A 22,771-nucleotide genomic window follows, 5' to 3' on the forward strand; every position below is an offset into this window, starting at 1 on the left:
TAAGAAAATCTGTGTTTAAAAGGGAGTCACCCATATTAGGATCTTAGGAAAGAGGGTTTCAGGCATAAAGAACAGGAATGAGCTTGGTGTATTCAAAAAAGGGAAAGGAAACCAGTTTTGCTGGAACATGATAAGGAGTATAGAGTGAGGGTACACAGATCATAATAGGGTTTTGTTTTGTTTTTTGAAAAAAAAGTTTCCAGCATTATTGAGACATATAAGGTTTCATAATTTACCATAACGAGTTGGAATTGTATTCTAAGTGCAATGAAAAGCGATTTGAGACCTCTGAACAGGGGAATGATATGATCTGGTATGTTTGTAAGAAATCATAGCAGTGGAGTGGGCAGGAGGGAAAAGAAATATTAAGAGTGGAGGCCCCAGACTAATTAGGAGGCACTGGCCAGGTGAGGGATGATGTAACTTAGCCCAGAGAGGCAGTGGAGAGAATCGAGTTATAGTTTAAAGGTAAACATCTGGATAGGGAATACAACACAGGAGTAAAGGAACACAGAGTTTTGTACTGAACAATTAGGTGCTGCATTTACTGAGAGGAGCGAGAAGTAGGCGGGTGAATGGGTGGGTGTGATCAGTTATGATAACAAATAATAGTTATTTACTGAGTGCCTGGTTACTATGTGCCAGACGCTGTGCTAGATGGGTTAAAGATTCTCTACTATTAAAATGTCACAACACTGTTGGTAAAAAGATGTCCATAATCAAGCTTCAGCTCAAACTGGCGGGTGAGGGGCGTTCGTTTCTCACCGCTAAATTGTGGTGAACGTTGAATCCTAATTTCAGTCTGTTCATCTGCACAGCCACTTCTCAGTGAAACCGAGACCATTTTCTCCTGGGCTGTCAGGAGAAGGCAAAATAAGATATCCTGCCGAAACCGGTTTGGCTCAGTGGGTAAAGTGCAGGCCTGCAGACTGAAGGGTCCCAGGTTAGATTCCGGTCAAGGGCATGTACATTGGTTGCCGGCACATCCCCAATGGGGGTAGGTTGGGGTAGTGGTGCAGGAGGCAGCTGATTGATTTTTCTCTCTCATTGATGTTTCTAACTCTCTATCCCTCTCTCTTCCTCTCTGTAAAAAAATCAATAAAATAGCCAAAACCGGTTTGGCTCAGTGGTAGAGCGTCGGTCTGCGGACTGAAAGGTCCCAGGTTTGATTCTGGTCAAGGGCATGTACAAGGGCAGGTATGTTAGTTGCGGGCACATCCCGGTAGGGGGTGTGCAAGAGGCAGCTGGTCGATGTTTCTCTCTCATCGATGTTTCTAGCTCTCTATCTCTCTCCCTTCCTCTCTCTAAAAAATTAATAAAATGTATTTTTAAAAATCAATAAAATATATTTAAAAAAATAAATAAGATCTGCTAAACTAGACGTGTGCAGGACCACGGGCTTGGAGTGATTGTTCCCCGCCCACAACCGCCCACAACGCACCGATCCCCCGCCCCCGCATTCAGCGAGTAGTTCCATATGAATGAAATTCCAGGACTGGTCACCGACTCAAACTTTCCTCCCGCCATTGGTCAGAGCTGGAGGAAAAGACTCGTGATTGGTGGAAAGTCAGAGGAGGCGGGCGGGGGAACTCCTTCTACCTTAGAAATGCTGTTTTGGCGTGCATTTCTCTACCGCCCTTTTACGTAGTTTTCCACGACTCGCCGGGAGTCGGGGCACAGCGGATTCCGGCGGCGGCGCGTCTCTCTGACGTCCCCTCTTCCAATTGGCCGCCCGCGCCGCCTTGGAGGTGAAGTGTACCGCGCTGATTGGCTGCGCGGAGCCGGCCGCGTGTGATGTCCGGGGCAGCGATTGGCTCTCCTCTGCTGGGGGGCTTCTCTCGCCCCGGACACGGGACTCCCTGGAAGTGGACTGGCCGGAGAAAGGGGGGCCAGCTTGCTTGCGTCGCCCCGGGCCCCCGCACGAGACCCCGGCGTGAGGCGGCCTTTCAGGGCCCGGTGGGCTGTCGAGCCGCCGACGCGGCGCCGGAGGAGGAGGAGGCAGTGAGGAGCGTGTTGGACAGGGGCCGGCACCGAGGCCGGCACGGAGAAACCATGGCCCCGCAAAACCTGGGCACCTTCTGCCTGTTGCTGTTATACCTCATCGGGACCGTGATCGCCGGGTGAGGAACGGGTAACCCGCGCGGTACGGGGGCCCGTGGGTCAGTCACTCTTGGCTGGGACAAAGCTGGAAGGACGAGGAGGGAGGGCATTGCTGTGGCGAGACAGTGGGGCGGAGGAATGGCTCATGTGGACCAGGCTGGTAAGGGTGGAGAGGAGAGCCATGGGTGACACGAGTGAGAGGGGCTGAGATCCCAAGGCCCTGGAGAGCCGGACTTGTCCGGAGGGGTGGGAGTTGGATGCCAAACACGACGCGGGGCCCCGGGGGCTGTTGAGCTGGAGAAGAGGAGCCTGCCGTGAGCCACTGGGGGAGCTGACATTCAAGTGGGCGGTGGGTCAGTGCCAGGCTGAGTGAGGAAGTTCGCCGAACAGGTAAGGAAGCCATGCTGGGACTGAAGGAAGTTCAGTTGAGTTGCAGACCCTTTGGGAAGTCCTTGTACTGCTTCTTGAGTTCTTGAGATGTTGAGCCTCAGCTGTCAACTGGCCTCATTGTCTCTCTCCATGGTACATCTTTGAGAAGTTGAATGGTATGGATGGGAAGAATATTTCCCGCTACTACCGCAGGTAGTAGACCAGGATCCTAGCCTCCCCACCCACACCCCACGTAGGAACTATGTGACCTTGAAGGAACCACCACCTGAATTCACATCCGTAAGTTGAGGAACTAATGTGCCTCCTGTATGAAGGGAGTAGGACCACCTAAACTCTTGAGGATCCTTCCAGCCTTTAAGATCCGTGATCCTCTATGCCTGCTGACCACAGGATACTATATGCCAGGCTTATATTTTAGAATGTGGGGAATAGAAAGGCCTTAGATTCTGTCAATTAATAGGTTGCTCTAAATGGAGCAAGTCCTACCTAGCAAAGCTTTAAAATGTGTTTGTTATTCTCTTAAAGGCTTCTGCCCCGTGCATATATACTTAAACTTTGTCATTTTTTTTCTTATAAAACATCTTAAATTTTAAAAGAATTTAATTCCTAGGAAATACTTTATTGTTTTTGTTAGTACTTTTTATATTTACTAGTAAAGCATTGAAGTACACTAAGGTATTTAAACAAGGAATCAGTATAAATATTTAATACTGTAGCTTTCTACTTCAGGCTTTCATAAAGGAGTCTCTTGGGCACTGTGATACTGGTGCTGAATTATGCTGGCTCTCTTTTCCCTATATTTTCCTGAGCTGTTACTCAACCATTTTTATATTAATTATATGCTAAGTTTTATTCTTTATCCAGTTAACTCTTTTGTTATTAATTTTAGCGAACCTTTCTTTTTATTTAGTTAGTTCTTATCTCAAGATATATAAACTTTTTGCAGATTTTTTGGGCCAAAGATAAAGCACCTAATTAATCCTCACGGAACCCTTTATGGGTGATCATTTTCAAAACGATGTTAAATTTGATTTTCCTGAAGTGTGACTAAAAGCTTATGAAATCGTTTTTATTTTTAAATTAAATTTATTGGGGTGACGTTGGTTATTAAGGTTACTTAAGTTTCAAGTATACAACTCAATGGCACATCATCTGTGTGCCCACCACCCTAAGTCAAATCTTCTGTTATAGAGCACCTGAATCTTGGTACCCCAATGCATGTTTCCCCCCACTACATTATAAAATATATCATCACTGCTACATTAGTGTGTCCATTGTGAACCACTTTCTCATCTGCTTTGCTGACAGAATGCATTTTCAGAATAACCTCTGGTGGCTAAAGTGAGTCTGGCTAAACAAATTGATTTTTGTGAGCATGCTTATTTATTCATTTCATTCAGTGAATAAAAAAATATTTTTATTTTTTTGATTTCAGAGAAGAAGAGAGAAGGAGAGAGAGGTAGAAACAGTAACAATATGAGAGTCTCACTCATCAGCCCCCATACTGGGTCTTCCCCTGACCGGGAACCAAACCATAACCTCCTGGTTCATAAGTTGATGCTCAACCATTGAGCCAAGCCGACCAAGCTCATTCAGTGGATATTTATTGATGTCTTCTATGGGCTGGCTACATTCTCTGCTCTGAAAGTTTATTATAGTTTTAGTCTATCTTCCCATTGGCCCTTCTTGCAAAGATTTCTTTGTAATTAGTTGGTTCCAGCATAGTGTCTTGCAAAGAGGTCTGTGGATCTCTAACTTATCTTTTAAAAAAAAATTTTTTTTATTAAAGTATTACATATAGTAGTACATATATCTCCTTTGGATCTCTACCTTATCTTGATACCCAGCTCATGCCATGCATATTTTTCAGCTGCTGTGACTTATAATATCCTGCATATGGGCTTTAGCAATTGTCTATAATTAAGACTTGACTTAGACTAACTAATATAACTATTAGCAATGACTGCGAGATTGGTATTTTCTCTTTCAGCAAAAAGCACCACAACTCATACATCTAAACAGGTGTTATTCTCTTTTCTTATTTGGGCTTTGGCTTAACCTGTATATTAACCTCTGAAGTTAACTTCAGTCACTTCATCTTTAGCATTCTTACAGTTCTATTGTTAGTTGGAGCATTTATGTGATGCAGTCATTTTGAGTAAAGAAGATCATCCATTGAGATTGTTATTTGATCTTCAGAAATAGTCAAATGTCTTTTGAAGTCAATAACAGGAAAAGGTTATTGGTTGACAATAACATGTAAATATAAAGTAAAAACATGGTTTTCTTGACTGACGGTAGTTCTAAGAGAAGAATGCCACAGATAGTTTGAATAATTATAGCAATGCTCAAAAGTAGATAGCCTCTTGCTGTGATTACTTCAATATATAAAACTCATTACAAATTCTGGTGTGTTCTCTTTTTAGTTATTATTTTGTGTGTGTATGTATCACATGTATACCTTCATTTTCCTGCCCCTTTGCTCACAGGCAGAGAAAAAAAATGTCACTTTTAAAAATGTACTACATAACTCTGTAATGAAGTATCCTCTACCCACTCCCCAGGAGAGATTTCTATAAGATCTTGGGAGTGCCTCGCAGTGCCTCTATAAAGGATATTAAAAAGGCCTACAGGAAACTGGCCCTGCAGCTTCATCCTGACCGGAACCCTGATGACCCACGAGCTCAGGAGAAATTCCAGGATCTGGGTGCTGCTTATGAGGTGAGTCAGGAAAAAGGGTAATGAATTAATAAAACCTTGCATATGGACATTAGCAACATTCTATACTTAAGATACAGGAAAAACTGTATAATACAGGAAATACTCTCCTTCAAGCCATTTCTTTTTAAAAATAGGCTATAAATAAAAGTAAAAGTAGTATTTGATGTTATGTTGTACTTTAATGTTTATAAGTGTCATTTCCTGCCCTTTTTATATTAATATTTGTTTTAGTAAGGAGAGTAATGTTGAAAAAGATCATTGATGATTGAAATAAAAGTTAGATTGATGAGTGAATGAATAGATTAATCACCAAGCAACCAATGTTTGGGAGCTGGAGCTAGAAACAAACAATCTAAATGAAGATCACAAATCCACATGCCTATATGGACTAGATAAGTAGCATACAGGGCAGTTATAAGATAAAGCATCACAGTGGATATTCTGCCTCCAATATTGGAAATCAATAGGGATTGAGCAGAACTGTGACAAACTGAAGCTGCCTTGCTGCATTTCAAGGGACCAGCTAATATTCAGTCCTATTCAGTTTTTGCCATTTATAAATGCAAACACTGCTACCACATAATGTTTTAAGAAAAGTGGAAATCCAGATGTTTAAAGTAAATTCTCCTGATTGTAAAATGTTGGTAATTCAATTTAAAAAATTTTATTCATACATTTCAAACAAAACATCTATGGTTTGAATTTGCAACCTCTAATCTAGAAGTCAAGACACTTTCAGTGTCCTATCTCATTCACCCTTCACTAGGACACTATGAAAATATAGTAGAACTGGACACATTCTTATTCCTATTTTCATTTTTAACAATACTGAGGAATATTTACCGAATGTAAATAAATCATTTACTATTTTAAAAAACGTATATACAGAACCTTTCAACACTATGGTGAAAAAAATTTACAGATAAGCTTTGATAATCTTTCATTTACACTAATAAAAGAGAAAGATGCAAATTCCTATACTTTGGAGACGCCCACCAGCCAATCAGGAGTGAGTTTGCAAATTACCCCAACAAAGATGGTGGCTTAATTTGCATACACAGGCTCTGAGTGGCTGGGGGCAGTGTGGGAAGGCAGAAAGGTGACTCTGGCTTGCGTGAAGGCACTGCTGGCAGCCAGGGGAAAGAAGGCCCATTCTTGCACAAATCTTTGTGCCTCTAGAGTCTAGAGTCTAGACTGTTAATATAGGAGTTAGGTATTTTGTATGTGCTGCAATTCATCTTTCCTCTAAAAATAGAATAATCGATCTGTGGTTTTACTTTTTCCCCCAGCTTTATTGAGGTGTAATTGACAAGTAAAATTGTAATATATTTACAGTGTTCATCATAATGATTTTGTTTCTAATCCTCATCCGAGGATAACTTAATTGATTTTTAGAGAGAGTGGGAAGAGAGGGAAAGACAGAAATATCGATGTGAGAGAAACACATAAATTGGTTGCTTCCTGTACATGCCCTGACCAAGGTCCAGACCAGGGAGGAATGTGCAACCAAGGTACGAGGTATGTGCCCTTGACCAGAATCGAACCCAGGACCCTTCAGTATGCAGGCCAACACTATCCACCGAGCCAAACTGGCTAGGGCCATCATAATGATTTAATATATGTATACATTGTGAAAAGATTCCACCCATCTAGTTAACACATCCATCACCTCACATATTTATCGTTTTTTGTGAGAATATTTCAGTTCTGCTTTCTTAGCATATTTTAATTATACAATAGAGTGTTATCAACTCTAGTCATAGTCACAATTTTCATTTCTAAAAGGGCACAGGAAAAAAAAATTAACTCCAAACATCAAGGAGCTAAAAATTCTGAATTCAAGTTGCATATCTGAATGGTTAGAAGGTAAAAATAAATATGAAAAGTATGTTAGTAGTGGAAAAAAACAAAAGGAAGGGATCCCAAGGCTTCCTAGATTAAAGAAGTGATTGAACTAACATAGAGACTTATACCCAGGTAAAGCCTAGAACTAAGGGGTTCCCCCATTCTTCTCTAGGAACCTTCAGGGATTCTATGGGACTGAAATCTTTAACTTCAGGCTCTCAAATAAACTTGAGAGTGTTGGTGTAACATTTTGTCTCTTGTCAAAAATATGAAGTCCATATTTTTGCACTATATTTCCCATGAATATTCCCATTGTTTGCTAGGAACCCATACTCAAAAATGAACTTACCATGCTCTTTAAAGAATCTCCCATGTTCTTTAGCCATAATCTGAGCAGGTTCATTCATGAGATTGCAGTTCATTTAACTCTTAAGAGCCTTTATAAGTCACAAGTTCTTTTTTTTTTTTTTTTTTTTTTTGTCTCATTTACTTGATTTACTTGTTTCTTAAATAAATTAGAGTTGTAAGGTTAAAGAGTCTTTTGTAACACAAATCTGTCTTCACTGAGCTAGGACTACTACATTTGAATTAGTTGACACTTCGTGGTTTGATTGGCCAATCAACTAACCTTTTTTATTTCTGTTTGTTAGAAATAAGATAGTTTCCAAGATCATAGAATTAAATTGCATTTCTTAGACATAAAACAATAAGTAATGGTAATAGGTAACTTTAAGGGTAGTTTTGAGGGAGTTATTTCAGAAGCCTTTGATGTCCAAAAAGAAACTCATTAAAATACAGTCTTTGGGGTTTTTGAAATGCTGTTTCTTATAGATCCAATTGTTGTGCTCATTTCTTTTTCAAGACATCAGAAAAGTAGACTTGAAAGTATAAATCCAAATTGCATAATAATAATAGATTTGGGTTTTTGGTGTGTGTTTTTAAGTTAACTCTGCCAATTTCTTCTTCTCCAATGTAGCTACTTCCTTTTTTTTTATTTTATTATTAAGGATATTTACCAAAACATCCCTTCCTCTCACCTGGTCTATCATAATGGCTTTAGTCAAATACTCTAATCACTCTGGACTAACCCATTTGTCTTTACTTTTTTTTTTTTTTTTTTTTTTAATATATTTTATTGATTTTTTACAGAGAGAAGGAGAGAGGGATAGAGAGCTAGAAACGTCGATGAGAGAGAAACATTGACCAGCTGCCTCTTGCACACCCCCTATACTGGGGATGTGCCCGCAACCAAGGTACATGCCCTTGACCGGAATCGAACCCGGGACCTTTCAGTCCGCAGACCGACGCTCTACCACTGAGCCAAACCGGTTTCGGCCATTTGTCTTTACTTTTAAGAATGCTCACTTTCACATACATTCAAATTCTTTTCACTCTTCTAAATATATCTTAAATGTTAGTAGATGTTTGCTGGGCCTCTTACACATCATTTAGGCTTTGATCCAAAGGTGTGTCCTGTTTACATATGGAAATCATTCCTTTTCTTTTGCTGAGTCAACTTTCCCATTTATTCCAAACCTCTTCTGAGCCAACACAAGTATGAGTTTGCAATAACTTTCTCCTTCACTTGCTGTTTAAATATGAGTTTAAAATATCAGAGAAAGGGTATTCACTTATTTAATTTTCAAAGGTGCATGTGTACAGGTACTTCAGATTGCTCTAAAGAGATAGGAAGCTTATTTTGGAATAAAAATTCTGGAAAGTACAGAAGCTTATTTTGTTTTTACTTTCCTTGGTATCATGTGTGGAGTGGACCCAATGAGAAAGCATATACCTTTAACCGTGCATGTAGTTTTTTAAAAACTTTGAAACTGTATAGAGAGTCTTTTCAAGCTGTGAAATTGACTTTGAGCAACTTTCACAGAGCAGTGCCCTTTTTTACTCTGCAGAAAGGAAGTTATGAACTTAAATGTATATATAGCAGACAGCATTCTTCCATAAATGGATTTCTATATACCCCCCAAAATGGAAAAGGAAATGTGAAAATATAGCAGTTTAGGCCTTTTGGGAGAGTCTATCACTCTATTCCCTTGATTTGCCAATCTCTTAATGTGTGTGGTCAGGGGAGAGATTTGCTATAAACATGTAGGGCTAAGCAAGTTTTAAGGTTGTCCTAATTTACTGTTTTTGGCACTAATGAGAGTCAGAGATGGTTGAAACAACCCAGCTTACTTCCCTCAGCCACCCTACCTCCAAATTCTTTGCCTCTGAGCCACTCTTTCAGCACTTTTTTTAGACACATGCCCCCTCCTCAGGCATTCACTCAACAATCCTGTAAAACAACAACAAAAAACAAACATGAATTTAGCAATCTGGAAGTTACAAAATGAGTGATGCATCATATAATTTAGTCTACTAAAGAAAACTTTATAAACATGCCTTCATACTATTTATGATTAAAAACTACATTCACTAAAATCTTAGATACAGTATTAGAGTTTTGAAAAACCATAAATATGAATGCACCTTATCTGAACATTACCAACTCATGATCTTTTTTGTCCCCAGGTTCTGTCAGATAGTGAGAAACGGAAACAGTATGATACTTACGGAGAAGAAGGATTAAAAGAGGGTCATCAGAGCTCCCATGGAGACATTTTTTCACAGTATGTAATTTATCCATATGCACAGTAGTAGTGTCAGAGAACAGATCACTTAGTGATTATGAAAGAGTTATCCTTCCTACTTTGTTTAGAAGCTTTTAATGAAGAGTTTAATTCAACTGATCCTTGACCGAAAGGTCAAACATCATCTCCCTGTGAGAATGTCCTCTTCCATTTTCACAAAGCTCCAGAAAAGATAGGTGGCACTGAAAGGGCTGTCTATCTAGCCAACTGTATCAGTCAAATCAACCCTGACAGTGTTGGAGGGACACATAAACGTTGGAAACCAGTTTGTCCTCATCTCCTTGTTGTCATTTGCAAATCATTTAACTGGCAAAGTTATTATTGTAACAGAGAGGAAGAGAGAGAGAGAGAAATTCCATACCTACAGTTACTTCTCTTTCATCCTGTCAACAAGAGTGGGACAATTACAATATCCAGCATTTAGGGAAGGAATCGGAGTAGAGGCTCTTTATCTCCTGCTGTGAGGTGGCTTTCTGGAAATGCTAAGTGGTTGGAATAGTAAACACCTTTCCTTCCCAATAGCTGAACCCCTCTTTGTTGATGATGTCCTATAATGGGAAATCCTAACCTAGGATTTCGAGTCAAGTTATGAACAAAAAATGTTTGAATATGCATTTCTGTGGGGAGAGGGTTTATTGTTTCCTTCAGATTCTCAAAGGGTTTTGTGAACCCTTCTCCAAAATAAGTAAAAGTCACTATCTTATACAATAGTGTTTGGGGTGACAGTAGATTTTTAGGACTTGTGAAAATGTGTGAATAATGTGGTTAGGAAATCCTTTTCTTCCCCAGGGGTTGACTTGGGTTTAGTCTGCTAGGGAAAAGTCCCATTCCTCTTGGCTGTTTGAAGTGATCCCTAGGGATACCAAGGCACAAAAAGTTTGTTTGTACCTCTCCATCCCCACTTCCCAAACCCTCTCTCTCATCTTTTATTTAAGATTCAATAATCCATTCACCAAGACTGGTTGGCAGGGGGGAGTTACATAGTTGTCATTGTCACTGTGCTAACCTCTGAGGCTTAATAATACCAGAAATTAACATCTACAGATGAGCACACCTACACAGTTGAAGGTCATTGTTCGTATTGATCTCCAAGTGATCTTCTGTTACAAAAATTGATGTTGGTCTTATAGAGATCAGAACTTCCATAAGGCTGATGGTTTTTCTGTTTATTTCATTATATACTCAAGATATTTGTACAGAGCAGTTGCTTTCACAAAAGTTAGTTTCTAAAAAGCATATAAAGTGAACATTACAAATGTGCAGAATTGCCATTAAGTTCATTAGTACCTGGTTTATATATACTGTATACCCTTTCTCAATAAGCCCATTATATCTTGATATTCTTCAATATTGAAACATTATTTCATTGATTAAGCCCAACTGAATTCATTTGTATAACTATATATTTGCACTATACTATATGTCTGGACAATACTATATTATTATTATTTTTTTTTAATTTAATTTAATTTAATTTAATTTTTTTGTGATTTACATAATTTATTTAAAATTTCTGATCCCAGGATCCAGTCAACACTCATGCATTGCATTTTGGACAATACTATATTAAAAAGTAATTTTTTTTTGTGGTGGGCAATATAGTTGATATTGTATAAATTAAAAATTGTATATAATGTGTGACTCCAAAGTACCAGTATTTAAAACATCTTTTAGTTTTATACAATATGTTGATAGGACACAATATTTTATGAATATGAAGAAAACTGAATTATTGTAAGACATGAACTCTGATTTCTTTTCCTGTTAACTTTACACTTATCTACAGCTTCTTTGGAGATTTTGGTTTCATGTTTGGAGGAACCCCTCGTCAGCAAGACAGAAATATTCCCAGAGGAAGTGATATTATTGTAGATCTAGAAGTCACTTTGGAAGAAGTATATGCAGGAAATTTTGTGGAAGTAAGTTCAAATAATATGGGTATTCACATTGACTCACAAAACAAATTCTTTTAACTAAAACCAAGGGGTTTCTGGGCACCTTCTCTGTCTTTTAGGGGATGGGAGAGTGACTAGATACGTAGAGTTGCATTAATCATAATCATTGCCTCTTACTACCCCCTCTGCTGGCCTGGTTGCACTTCACAACCCCCTTGACGGCCTGATCACCCCATGCAGTCTGCTGTTTAATCGTTTGGTCATCCCTCACCTCACTGCCGACCTGGTCACCCCACACAGCCTGTTTGTTCAGTCATTTGGTCGTCCCTCATTAACCTCCCTGCAGGCCTGGTCATAGGCAGCCATCTTTGTGAGGGTGTGAGGGTCAATTTGCATATCACCTTTTTATTATATATTACTAGAACCCGGTGCACGAAATTTGTACATGGGGGGTCCGAGTCCCTCAGCATGGCCTGTACCCTCTTGAAATCCAGGACCCCTCAGGGTGTGTCTGACTGCCAATTTAGGCCCAACCCCACAGGGATTGTGCCTAAACCAGCAGTTGAACATCCTTCTTGCAATCTGGGACCACTGTCTCCTAACTGCTCGCCTGCCTGCCTGCCTGCCTGATCGACCCTAACCACTACATGCCTGCTTGACCGCCTCTAACACTTCTGCCTGCCTGATCGCCCCTAACAGCCTCTGCCTCGGCCCCTGCTGCCACAACTTTGTCCAGAATGACATGGAAGGTTGTTTGGCTATCCAGTTTAATTAGCATATTACGTTTTTATTATTATAGGTAGATGCTTACACTTTTTTCTTACTCTTTCATTTTTATAATGTCTTTCTTCATCTCCTTAAGTATTATCATGCTTATATTAGCTTCTTAGGCTGTCTTCTCTAATAGATTTGTTAAAGTACATCTGCTATCCAGTTTGTTATTTTTTGGGGGGTGTGGTAGATAGTTGGAGTCCTCAGGTCTCTAGTTGTTTTAGCTTTTGAGCTCATATGCCCCCTATGGGTATCAATACCTCTTTTCCCTTATATAGCATATAAGGGCAAGCACTTATCTAGTGATTTTACCTGTGTTTTGTTTTCTTGGAGTTTTTGTTTGATGTCTGGGTTCTACTGTTTCCTGGGGAGGAGAGGGCCTGTCATAAGGCAGTTCAAGAAGGAAGAACTTCAACAGTCTCTAAATGCCCTGATAGCTCCTGTTATCCTTATACATACCAGTTCATAAAAACATTCTATCTCTGGAGTTTTCTCACATATTTTCTATTATTATTGTTTCCTGAAATTCATATTTTTGGGGGGGTTTTCTGTTTGTTTTGCAAGAGAGAGAGACAGAGACAGACAGAGCAGAGACAGAGGCATCGATTGGTTACCTTCAATGCAATGTGCTCCGACCTGGGATTGAACCCACAACCTGGGTATATGCCCTGACCAGGAATTGAACCTGCAGCCCTTCAATGCATGGGACAGCACTCTAACCAATTGAGTCACCAGCCAGGACTGGAATTCATGTTTTATTATAGTTTCACATGGTGATTTTGGAGGAGATAGCAGTATTTATGCATATGTGCCATCTTGACAGGAAGCATGTTCTTAGTTGTGGGTTTTGCTCTGAATAGTTGAAAGAAGAGGACTAAGCATTACAGAAGATGCAACTGGCTTGTAATACTGTTGTTCAGTCTGAAGAATGGGAGAAAAGGGAATTAAAATATGTGGGTCATTTCTCCTTCTGAAACAGGATGGTCTGTTCAGGTGGGAGAAAAGAAGTGAGCCTAGTTAACTCCTATGTTCCCTTCCAGTCCTGTTGTCTGTAGTCATAGCTAATACAGAGAACATCACTTTTTGCAGTTAGCGTATTTTAAAGTAATTCTTGGTAATGTAATTACTATGAAGGATGTAAGTGGCCATGCTATTTAAATGACCCAATAGTGCCCAAACCGGTTTGGCTCAGCGGTAGAGCATCTGTCTGGGGACTGAAAGGTCCCAGGTTCGATTCCGGTTAAGGGCATGTACATTGGTTGCGGGCACATCTTGGGTAGGGGGTGTGCAAGAGGCAGCCGGTTGATGTTTCTCTCTCATCTATGTTTCTAGCTCTCTATCTCTCTCCCTTCCTCTCTGTAAAAAAATCAATAAAATAAAAGAAAAAAGAAAGTGAAAATTCTCTAAAAAATAAATAAATAAATAAATAAATAAATGACCCAATAGTGAATTCTTTTTTTTTTTTATAATACTTTAAAAAAATATTTTTTAATTAATTTCAGAGAGGAAGGGAGAGGCAAACATGAATGATGAGAGAGAGTCATTGATCTGCTGCCTCCTGCACCCCCCCCTCCCCCCGCACTGGGGATTGAGCCCACAACCCAGGCATGTGCCCTTGACCAGAATCAAACCTGGGACCCTTCAGTTCATGGGCTGATGCTATATATCCACTGAGCCAAACCAGATGGGCGTGAATTTTTTTTTATAAAGAAATTATTTTGAGAGAACATTGTGGTTAAAAACATGGAGATTAAAAATCCCCCAAAACCTAGCTTTGGAGCTAGGTTGCCTGGTTTAGAATCTTGGCTCTGCCATGAGTTAGTTATGTGACCTTGGTTATGTTACTGAACCTTTGTGTTCTTTCATCACTTCCTCTGTAAAATAGAAATAATAACAATACCTACTCAGGAGGCTGTTGTGAGGATTAAATGAGTTCCTCTATGTAAAAGCGGTTAGAGCATTGCTTCACATATAGTAAGTGCTGTAAAGTATTTGCTCTAATTACTATTACTGTTATTTATTCTGTTGACCTGGGCTTTCAGGGATTTTCCTCCAAGCATTTGTGTCACCTGCTGCGTGAGCATGAGCTTTGTGATTAGGTGTTTGACTAAATAGGTAAAAGCAAGAGTATATTTTTCCATTTAAATTAGGTTCCATGTAATTTAGAGGATCAGAATGTTTGATTGCAATCAAGTACAAAGAGGTGATTATTGTATCTTTTGTGTTAAAGTATCTGAATTGAAATAGCACTGGAAGCAGCCCTAGACTGAATTGCCTGAAACAAGGAATTGTTTTCAGTAAGTTAATCAGAGCTAATCCTCTGGTGGTAGCCATGTACCAGTTCTTCAAGGCTATGGCTGTTCTTCAGGGGTATGCTTTAAACAGCTCAGATTTCTATGAGATAGTAATTCTGTGAACTATTTTAACTCAGCAGTATTTAATTGTGGCTTATAAATGCTGATATGTTACACATTATTTTTTTGTTCTCTTCTCTTCTGTTTCCCTCCCTCCCTCCCTCCCTCCCTCCCTCCCTCCCTCCCTCCCTCCCTCCCTCCCTCTTTCTTTCTTTCTTTCTTTCTTTCTTTCTTTCTTTCTTTCTTTCTTTCTTTCTTTCTTTCTTTCTTTCTTTCTTTCTTTCTTTCTTTCTTTCTTTCTTTCTTTCTTTCTTTCTTTCTTTCTTTCTTTCTTTCTCCTCACCAGAGTATCTTTTATTCATTGATTTTTAAAGAGAATGGAAGGGAGGGAGGAAGAAGCAGGGGTTGGGGGTTGTGGTGAGGGAGGAGAGAAAGAGAAACATCGATGTGAGAACACATCAATTGATTGCATGCACCCGTACCAAGGATAGGGCTGAACCACAACCACTGTACCTGCCTTTGGAAATCAAACCTGAGACCCTTTAGTCCTCGGGCCAATGCTCTAACCATTGATCCAAATCAGCCAGGGCTGTTCTTACTTCCTTTTCTCTTCTCCAACTTTAGAATGTGAGTCATTTAAATATCTGAATGTTTCATTACTGTTTGTTCATTTGTAACTCCTGAAATACTTCTCTCAGCTCAGGTCTCCCTGAGGGATAGCTACCGGAGAAGGGGAAGTTCCAGCCTTGGCACATGTGCTGAGAGAGCCCTGGCCAGTTCAGGAAACCAAAGTCTGTTCCATGTAAATCAGGTTCCTGAACTGGCCAGGGCTCTCTCTGCAAAGTCTGTTCCATGTGAGAGAGAAGCTAATATTGTTTATGCACTTCTTAGGTAGTTAGAAACAAACCTGTGGCAAGACAGGCTCCTGGCAAGCGAAAATGCAACTGTCGGCAAGAGATGCGGACCACCCAGCTGGGCCCAGGGCGCTTCCAGATGACCCAGGAGGTGGTCTGCGATGAGTGCCCTAATGTCAAGTAAGTGACATTTGTTCTACCAAGAGACACTTTAATCATCTTGTCTAATAAAATGCTAATGGTCCATTCCTAGATTTTTTTTCTCTCCCTGCCCTCACTCTTCTCTCTCTTGTGTTCTGCCAGTGGGTAGAACAAAGAAATTGTACATTTTTATTTTTCCCAAAAGTATTTCTTTTAAATATCTTCCTTTATGTTTCTGAACTAATGAGCAGTGGCCTGTATTTCTGAACATGCCTGATAAATGTTTGATGTTTTGTTTTTTTCCTACTTGGAATATTAGAGCAATGTTATTTGTCTAGCAGACATTTCAGATTAGAGAAGTGCTATTTGCTGATTGTGTTATAAATACAACTATTTAATTGAACCTTAAATTGTGTATATCAGAACTGGGTCAGCTGTTTGTGGGATCAGGAAAAAACTCAGACAGGATAAACTCTCCTGCTGGATTCCTAATAGCATGACCCTACCCTTCCAGATTCAAATGTATGTAAGTGGGAGTAGTTTTCTCTGTGATGGATCACGCAGTTCAGAGTAATCAGTCCATTGCAGTTGCAGGAATTGTCTACTATAGAGTAGTAGCTTTTTCCTGTTTTGGCAAGTGGATAAAAATAGATGTCAGCTGGCCTTCTCAATTAGAGATACAGGATAGTCTTCCAAGAAAAAGCTAGAATAGATAAAACTTTAATTATTTGTACTGGGGGTTTGACTTGTATTTTCTTTTCTTTCTTTCATTTTAAATTCTCTTTGTTTCAGACTAGTGAATGAAGAACGAACACTGGAGGTAGAAATAGAGCCTGGAGTGAGAGATGCCATGGAGTATCCCTTTATTGGAGAAGGTAAAATATTCGTGTTGGTGTTTTATTATCATGACTTTATGCTCTATTTGCTTGTGAGTGTCTCCCGTTCTCACCTCACTCCATATTCTTAATGGCCACATAGTAAATGCACATATTATTTCTACCACTCTTCAGTGAGTTTAGGGTACAGAAAGTCTGTTGTGACCATCATGATTGGACACGGTAAGTCTTAGCATTATTGTTTACCCTTTGAATATCATATGCAAAAGTTACTATCAAGTAGCCTAAATTATATCAAACTTTAGGGTGTTCAGATCTTAATGGATTAATTTTAACTCAGCAACAAAAGAAGATATGTAACTTTAGTTGGCATTAAGGTACTCGGAGACCTTATCTTTGGGGTTAAATTTAAAACTCTAAAAGGAAAAAAAACTTTAAGACTTTCAAGTTCAAGAAATCAATGAATCATTGGCTGTTTAGGAAATAGGTCGTTATCTACTAGTATTACTGTGCCTGAGGTCCAAGTGATCTTGACTAATTATTTGAAACTTGGTATAACCAGGTTGAGACATTGCTCTCACAGATAGATTTGATAGTCGACACCCTAGGTAGAGGTTTTAAATAGATTTGCAGTGTCAGACATGTGCGGCTCACATTTGGCTCCAATCTTTTCTGACCAGGTGAGCCTCATGTGGACGGAGAACCAGGAGACTTACGGTTCAGAATCAAAGTTGTCAAGTAAGTAGTCTAATTTTAGAGGCTTTCCGTTCAGTGCCTGCTTTTCAGATGCATCAGATTACAGAAATATGGGTAGTTGCCAGGGCACTTCCAGACTTTTTCCTCTGTTAAATGTCTGTTACACCCTCAATGATTACTTGTAACTCTACAACAATACTGAAGATTTTGGGTTGAGGCCTAGGATTTGACCTTGTTATATATTTACTCAGAGCCTACAAATTCAGAAGGTGTTAGAAGAAAATTATTAATAAGACAAGTAAGGAGCTTTTAAAGAGAAGCATACTAGAATGGGAAGTGGAGGAGACCCGAGGTGTAACTGATCAAAGGCCCCATCCAAAAGCTCTTCCTTTACATAATCTTATTATTTCTCTCCTGTTATCATTTTGGCAAACAGTGATTCCTTTGCTTCTAACGATTCTTTGAAACAAGGTTCCCACAAATATGGAGAAATGGGCACCCACCTCTTAGGGCTTTTCCCTCATAGCACCCTTTAAAGAAATTTTTTTTTTTTTTACTGATTTTTAGAGAGAGGAAGGGAAAGGGATAGAGATAAACATCCATAGGAGAGGAACATTATGGATTGGCTGCCTCTGCACACCCCTTACTGGGGATTGAGTCCACAACCCAGGCATGTGCCCCTACCTGGAATCACACTAGGAGCTCTTGATTCCTGGATCAGTGCTCAACCATTGAGCCATACTGGCAAGGCCACAGCACTCTTTAATCTCCTCGATCTTTTCCCCAGCTTCTTTTCTCCCCTTGTCTTTATGTGTGTGTGTGTGTGTGTGTGTGTGTGTGTGTGTGTGTGTGTATACACACACATATTATTGATTTCAGAGAGGAAGGGTGAGGGAAAGAGAGATAGAAACATCAATGATGAGAGAGAATCATTGATTGGCTGCCTCCTGCACGCCCTCTACTAGGTATTGAGCTCACAACCCCAGGCATATGCCCTTGACTGGAATAAAACCCGCGACCTTCAGTCCACAGGCTGACACTATCCACTGAGTCAAACCAGCTAGGACCTCTCCCCCTCCCCGTTTTTCTCATCACTTCCCAGAGAAATTGGAACATGTACTTTTCCCTAAATAAACCTGGTGTCAAGTCCTTATATTTCCCAAAATTCCCTCTTGCCCTATCCTCACCCTCCCTCTTGCCCACCTTCTCTGCATCCCTAGGGTTGACCTGGCCTTGGGAGCCCAGCTCTGGAAACCTCTCCAGACTCATTCCTGATGCCCATCTCCCTGCCCCCACTGCTAGAAATTGTCTTTCTCTCCTTTTCCATACTCTAATTACTTATACTTTTATTTACATCCATTGGCTTCTACTGATTGTAAGCTCCTTAAGAGTAGGGTTCAATCATGCTGAGTGAAATAAGCCAATCAATGAAAGAGAAACACCACGTGACCTCACTCATTTATGGATAATAAAGAACATTATAAACTGATGAACCAAAAGATAGATATAGAGACAGTAAAGCAACAAGCAGATTGTCAAATTACAGCGGGGAGAGGAGGGAGATCTGGGGGAGATAATAGATCAACCAAAGGACTTGTATACATGCATATAAGTACAACCAATGGACATAAAACTCTGGGGAAGGAGGGTATGTATGGGAGGGAGGGAGGGGGGCAAAAAAAAAAAATCAATAAAATATTAAAAAAAAAAAAAAAAAGAATAGGGTTCAGCTTAGTGGATAGAGCATCGGCCTGTGGACTGAAAGGTCCCGGGTTCGATTCCGGTCAAAGGGTATGTGCCTTGGTTGCGGGCACATCCCCAGTAGGGGGTATGCAAGAGGCAGCTGATCGGTGACTCTCATCGATGTTTCTAACTCTCTTCCTCTCTGTAAAAAATCAATAAAATAAAAATTTAAAAAAGGAGAGTAGGGTTCAATAAATTTTACATACCTTCATAGATTAATACTACACACAAAAGAGTATCTAATAAAGGCTTATTGTTTAAATGAGTGATATTCAGCCGAAACTGGTTTGGCTCAGTGGATAGAGCATCGGCTTGGGGACTGAAGGGTCCCGGGCTCGATTACGGTCAAGGGCATATACCTTGGTTGTGGGCACATCCCCAGTAGGGGGTGTGCAAGAGGCAGCTGATTGATGATTTTCTTTCATTGATGTTTCTAACTCTATCCCTCTCTCTTCCTTTTTGTGAAAAATTAAAATATATATCATATTTAAAAAAATAAAATAATAAATAAATGAGTGGTATTCATCATTTTTCAAAATGCTCTAGAAACTTTTTGAACTCTTCCCAAAGAAAGATGAAAATCGGTGATTTTTACCTTATTTTGTTTCTAGGCACCCAATATTTGAAAGGAGAGGAGATGATTTATACACAAATGTGACAATCTCACTAGTTGAGTCTCTGGTGGGCTTTGATATGGATATTACTCACTTGGATGGTCACAAGGTAAACAAACCAATTTTCCTACTTCCTTCCTGTCCTCTTAAAGCTTTCATGTAGGTGGTTTTGAGATTTGTCAGCCACTTTGATCATTTAAGACCACGGGGACTTCTTAGTCCTTGTGCCCCATCCTGTCCTCACTCTATTGCCCAACATTTGGACATTTCAGCTCCTCAGTTGATTGCACAACTATGTTAGTCTTATCCTTATATTGTTTATGGGCAGAGCCTTATTACTTTGTTGTTTGTGTTTGGTTTTTCTTTTTCTTTGGAAAGCCTTCTCTTTCTTTGGCTCCTAGTGTCCTAATGAGTTTCCCTGGCCCCTCATCCTTTCTGCCTCTTCTGAGGTGTGACATGAGCTTTGAGCACTTGTGATCATGAGAAGTAATGCTATACTTCAGGAGTACCAGTCCTACTCTGGTTCATTAGCTTTTGATTTCCAGGTACACATTTCCCGGGATAAGATCACCAGACCAGGAGCCAAGCTATGGAAGAAAGGGGAAGGGCTCCCCAACTTTGACAACAACAACATCAAGGGCTCTTTGATAATCACTTTTGATGTGGATTTTCCTAAAGAACAGTTAACAGAGGAAGCAAGAGAAGGTGAGGGGTGTAATGTGTATGACTGTGTTTGTATGTGGTAAAGGGTATGAGAATAAGATGGTTAAAGAAGATAGTCAATAAGACAAAAATCTCCAGTGACATCAGACATCAACCATTAATACTAGTGAACACAAGAATAGGAATGAATATGCCTTTCTTTAAAGGCAATATTAATAACGAATGGCCCTGTGCACAAAATTTGTGCACTCGGGGGTTGGGCCTCTCCCAGCTGGCCTGAGCCCTGTCACAGTGTGGGAGCCCTGCAATCCATCACCCCAAAGAGGTAGGCCCCACCCACCCATCTGGGGCACCTCAATGGATTGCCCCAAAAAGGTAGGCCGGAGCCAGGGGTCCCAAATTTGCGCCATGCATGGAGCCGCAAGATCCCCAGGCCTTGCGGCGTGGAGCCAAGGGACCCCCAGGCCTCGCAGTGGAAGCTTCTGCTGGCCCACACTGGGCTGGGCCACAAGGAGACCTCAGCCAGGCCCCGCCCCCATTCCCATTGCTGCAAGTCCCCTCCCACCTGCGCCTGCTGTACATGCAGCCTCCTGCTGATCGTTGTTACACATGAGGTTGTACCTGACCTTGCATATTATCCTTTTATTAGTATAGATTCTTGTGTATCAGGGTTACCAAAGGCCATGTAAGCTGGGCTTTGAAACCTGGTGAGTGATAGGTTGTCTGGATGTGGGGGCGTGAAATAGAATCACTTAAAACAAGTGAGCAGGACCAAACTGTTAAAGGAGAGTTGTGGATTAGAGGCTTAGGGGTCATGTATGTGATGACTGGTTGAGAAGAGGGCCTGGTTGGTGGGTCCTAAATAAAAGGAAGAAGGTGAAAGATCAAAACTGAAAGAGGACAAAAATGAAGGAATGGAAGATAACTGAAGAGATTATATTCTATTTTATTTGCCTTTTTTTTTGTAGGGTTTTGTGGGATGTGTTTAGTATATGTTTGAAAGACAAAGATAAGGAATCATCTTTTTATTTATTTATTTATTTTTTTAAAATAGGTATAATTATTTTTTTTTTCAAATATATTTTATTGATTTTTTACAGAGAGGAAGGGAGAGAGTTAGAGAGCTAGAAACGTCGATCAGAGAGAAACATCGACCAGCTGCCTCTTGCACACCCCCTACCGGGGATGTGCCCGCAACCAACGTACATGCCCTTGACCGGAATCGAACCTGGGACCTTTCAGTCCACAGACCGACGCTCTACCGCTGAGCCAAACCGGTTTCGGCAGGAATCATCTTGATGTACACATGCATGTGTGCAGGGATCCACATGTGATGAAGTTGGACATTGTGGTTATTAGTTTAATTCACATCATGGTGGTCATAAGGCCCTTTGTGAGCCTCCACATGAAACATGCTCTTTATACTCCAGGGAAGTTACATTTTTATTAATGGAGCTATTTCTTCATTCTTCGTTCTTCAGGTATCAAACAGCTACTGAAACAGGGATCAGTGCAGAAGGTATACAATGGACTGCAAGGATATTAAGTGTGAATAAAATTGGACTTTGTTTAAAATAAGTGAATCAGCGATATTTATTATCTGCGAGATTTTTTTTGAGTTTGTTTTTGTTTTCAATATGCAAGTTTGGTTTAATTTTTTGTCTTCTAATTATCATCATGAAATGAATAAGAAGGCTTAGGAATCTGTTATTTTTGTTCAGAAAAGAATGACCAGCAAAAGGTTTAATAATACCTCTCCCTTTGGGGATTTAATGTCTGGTGCTGCCACCCAAGTTTCAAGAATTAAAGCTGCAACAGGACTCCAGGAGCAAAAGAAACACAAAATAAAGGGTTGGAGTTAATTGGTAGCTGTTTCATTGAAAATACCAACTGGAGAAGTCTGTTTTTAAATACATTTTGTTGTAAATTTTTCTTGACTCCTGTCTCTTGTTGGTTTGGCTATGCTATTGTCTTTTCCATCTCCATTTTGGTCATTTTCCCTTCATCTGCCAGTTCCCCTTCTTGGTGCCTGTGTGTTGGGCTATCCTCCAGTCAAGCAAGTGGGTGCATAAACCTGCAAACAGTGATAAATACCCATTTTCTAGGAGTTTGAAGAAACTGAATAATAGGTTAGAGATTAGGGTAGGTGAATCAAGGTTACACAAAGATCTCATTGTCCTTGAGAAGGTATACTTCCTCACTTAATGTGGGGATAATAAAATCTGATATAAATACTTTTCTATTTAGAGGGCACTTTCATATATTGATCTCAGTGTAGTTCCAGCAGCCTCTCACCTTTGGCTATGGGGTAGCCAATGCCTTTTCATTACATTTTGCCTATTTTACAACAGTGAATGGAAAGGGTGAAAAAACAATGGGATCTCAGTTGACCTGAGGATTAAAAAGCCTTTGGTTTGTGTTAAGAACTAGGATTACCACTGGCTCTAGAAAATGAATGTTAAGGGGAATTGCAAATTACACCACCCTCTCCCTCGGTACCTAA

The 22,771-nt window shown here is 40.1% G+C and overlaps 1 protein-coding gene across 1 annotated transcript; it reads left to right on the forward strand.

The window, feature by feature from the left end:
- Positions 1–1,631: 1,631 nt before the first annotated feature.
- On the forward strand, positions 1,632–22,199 carry DNAJB11 (DnaJ heat shock protein family (Hsp40) member B11). The gene is made up of 10 exons (XM_084871821.1): positions 1,632–2,120; positions 5,055–5,211; positions 9,583–9,680; positions 11,488–11,620; positions 15,613–15,755; positions 16,509–16,591; positions 17,233–17,290; positions 19,603–19,714; positions 20,151–20,310; positions 21,750–22,199. The coding sequence occupies exons 1-10, from the start codon at positions 1,795–1,797 to the stop codon at positions 21,812–21,814; spliced, it is 1,335 nt and encodes a 444-aa protein (XP_084727947.1). The 5' UTR covers positions 1,632–1,794; the 3' UTR covers positions 21,815–22,199.
- The last annotated feature ends 572 nt before the right edge of the window (positions 22,200–22,771 follow it).

The sequence above is a fragment of the Pipistrellus hanaki genome, assembly GCF_964339955.1.
Source record: "Pipistrellus hanaki genome assembly, chromosome: 2".
In the NCBI taxonomy this organism is placed as follows: Eukaryota; Metazoa; Chordata; class Mammalia; order Chiroptera; family Vespertilionidae; genus Pipistrellus; species Pipistrellus hanaki.